This window comes from Cryptomeria japonica, chromosome 1 (genome assembly GCF_030272615.1).
Source record: "Cryptomeria japonica chromosome 1, Sugi_1.0, whole genome shotgun sequence".
Classification (NCBI taxonomy): domain Eukaryota; kingdom Viridiplantae; phylum Streptophyta; class Pinopsida; order Cupressales; family Cupressaceae; genus Cryptomeria; species Cryptomeria japonica.
The window spans coordinates 518774186-518777479 of NC_081405.1; the positions used below are offsets into that span (position 1 = coordinate 518774186).

General features: G+C 38.2%; 1 protein-coding gene across 1 annotated transcript; it reads left to right on the forward strand.

Annotated features, from left to right (window-relative positions):
* The first annotated feature begins 1882 nt into the window (after positions 1 to 1882).
* LOC131070312 (large ribosomal subunit protein mL101 (rPPR4)-like) lies at positions 1883 to 2697 on the forward strand. Its single transcript, XM_058005820.2, has one exon. The coding sequence runs from the start codon at positions 1891 to 1893 to the stop codon at positions 2695 to 2697; it is 807 nt and encodes a 268-aa protein (XP_057861803.1). The 5' UTR covers positions 1883 to 1890.
* The last annotated feature ends 597 nt before the right edge of the window (positions 2698 to 3294 follow it).

Here is a 3294-nt window from a genome sequence, read left to right on the forward strand (position 1 = left end):
TATGTGCTAACTGTTACCTATTTTTCGCTCCTGGCTGAAAAATAGGTTGAGAAATGCTAGCATGAACAAAAGAAGGCTAGTGTATACTTATTCTCTGTTTTTGTGTTTTAAAGATGATGTTTCTAAGTACTTTTATTCTGTAACATCAAAGAAAAACATCTCATTTGCAAAAGAAAAGTATTTTTTATTCGTTTTCAAAAATGCGTCCCACACAAGGAGCCGTGGGACTAGCTACGTATATCCAATGCAGAAGAGAAATATACACATATGTATGCAAGTACAAAGAAAAATAAGGCATGTCAGAGGTGGAACCAGTCATTGCCTGAATGACTGGGACAATTGAGAGACGCTCGTCGTAGCCTTTGTCTTGCTGCTCCCCCCCGGTCCGTTGATGTTTTCCTTCTGATATCTGCAAAAAAGTTGAAACAAACAATGTGTTAGAACATTTTGTTCTAAGCAATAGCTGGCTGCATTTCTGACATATGTACTAATGCACGCATATAAATATATGATCCCTACGTACATCGAATGCATATAGCTCGCATCACAAATGAATCTCCAGAAGGCAAAATCAGATCAAAGGAAGGTCACCATAGATATGCATTTTTTTTGCTGACAGGTTTGTTTCATGTGCAGGAAGAGGAAAAGGAAAAAGGACAGTTTGCTGATCATAAAATTCACTAAGATGAGTGGAGACGAATGCGGCTCCCACAAGGGTTGAGCCCAGCTCATGTGAGGAAAATCAAGGTTTAATACAATCAAATCATGTCAGGGCTGGTGATAAAAGGGAGAAGACATTCAAATTCTAGTCATTATTCCATTTGAAATTAACAGTCTTTATCCTGATTACGGGGGTGGAGTTACTGTCAGAAAATATTTCAGATTGTGGTACTAGTTGCAAAACAATGGCAGCCATTGTTTAAAGATAAAGTCAGATTTATAGGTGATCAGTCACCTGGGCCACACCAGAATGGGGATGAAGCCCTGCTCACAAGTTCACTTCAGCCTTATGTGAGTGTGGACAATCAAGAATCAAACCAATTATCAGATTCCGGCTACATGTGAGGTATGATAGTCTACAGTGAGATTGATTTTCCTTGTTTCATACACATGATTACACTGAGAAATACTTGTTAAGATCAGATGACCAATATTGTCTAAGAAAGCTGATTTTAGAAACTAGGAGATTGCCTAATAGGAAGGTCCTACAATTTGATAATGAAATTGGTTTGTCATGGGTACTTCACCATTGTGAAGTTGGTTGGAGGCAAATAAAATAACAGCTAAGGAGATGCAGATATGTATCGGTTTTATGACAGCTAAGGCAGCTAGGAAAACGTGTCTTACAGCTGGACACCTCATAGACCAGCACTTATGGGGATACAACCTACTCTGGAAAAAGATGCAATTAAGTACAACGAAGACACTTTGAAGAAGCATGCACATGATTCTAATTTTCTGAAAGTAACCAGTAGTCCTTTGCCATCACATGAGCCTTGCATTGAGGACCACTCAAGAATGGATTGATAAGTATGAAGTTAAAGATGAAAATTCAGACTTCTCACAGTCTGATTTTGCATCAGCAGTTGAAAAAGAGCTTGAGGTAAAAAAATCCTACCCTCTGTTGTGGCGATATTCCCTTGATTGAATATGATGTTGACCTACCTTCAAAACGTAAGTTTTGTGGAAGACATGTTACGAGGGAGGCTGTTTTTAAATGGCATGATGATGAAGGCAAGTCAGAACATTTGTTTGAAGATGTTAGTTTTCAAGAATCACATCACTTGGAAGGTCCCTCAAGGGAAAATAACAATGTTAGTGAACCTTGTCCAAGACACCGATAAGAGCCAAGAAGAGCACATATAGAGCAGCAGAAAGGTTTCAGAATAGATGGATGGCAATAGAGGACTTAGATTGGGTTTGAGCGACTTTGCCATCCGCTTAGACTTGATAGCTAAAGTTCGTGGCATAAGCAGTGCTGAGAACTATTTTAAAGATCTTCCTGAGAAAGCCAAGAACCAAAAAACATATGGTGCACTTCTGAACTCTTACGTAGGGAATAAACTGACTGAAAAGGCAGAGGGACTTATGGTAAAGATTAAGGAATCTGGTTTTGCTTTGAAGGCACTTCCATACAACAACATGATGACTCTTTATAGGGCATTAGGTCAGCCAGAGAAAGTACTATCTTTGATACAAGATATGAAGGTTGATAATATTTTACCTGATTCATTTACTTACAAAATTTGGATGAACAGTTGTGCTGACCTTTCAGACATTGATGGAGTGGAGAAAGTATTAGATGAATTGAAACATGATGGCAGATTCAAATATGATTGGTCCATATATAGTAACTTGTCAGCCATTTATATCAAAGAGGGGTTAATTAAGAAAGCACAGGATGCCTTGAAAGAAACAGAGCACAAGATTTTCATGAAGAAGGATCGTGATGCTTATAAGTCCCTTATTATCATGCATAGCAAGCTTGTTGATAAACCTAAGGTATATTCAGTGTGGAAGAAATTTGCAAGAGTCTTTCCTAAGAGGACCAACACAGACTATATATGTATGCTTACTGCATTGGTGAAGCTAGGGGACATCAAGGGAGTTGAGAAGTGTCTTAAAGGATGGGAATATGATGGCCTAAGTTATGATATCAGAGTGCCAAATGTATTAATTGGTGCTTATCTACGGTAAGGAAGCATAGAATTGAGGCAGCTAGTGATAATAAAAAGTGCTATTGCAAGATACCAGGAAACAGAAATTATCTGAACTGCATTTGAATGAAGAATGTATAGAGTCTAGACAAAGGGAAATGACTGAGAGTGTGTTCAATGCTAAGTATTTTTCTATGGATGGGAATTTCTTATCCTTGGAAAGTGAAATCCTGGAGGAAGATGAGCTTGGTTATGCGAGCTAGGTTGTTGAGAAAACAATCCATGATATGACCTTGGAATCAGAGATAGAGTGTGAGCTGCCAGAAATCAATAAAGTAATGCTGTCACAGGAATCAGTGCTGTTTGACATGTGTTCTCGAGAATTATGCTTAGAGAAGGATTCCCGACTGGATAGCACTAAACTAAATTGTCAAGTTACATTATCTATTGACAGCCATAATATTCAGCTCAATTATGCGGATGTGCACATGGTGTTATCCGGAAGCCCTTCAATTACAAAGGAGACTAAAAGAAAAGATGAAGCAGACATCTCCTTCTCATATGAGTTTGAGGCTAAAGACATCAATGGGTAGTTATAATTTATACACTGGAAAAGAACCCTTTGTTAATTATATTG

Coding starts and splice junctions, on each gene's coding strand:
- LOC131070312 (XM_058005820.2), top strand. CDS start 1,891: ATGGATGGCAATAGAGGACTTAGATTGGGTTTGAGCGACTTTGCCATC.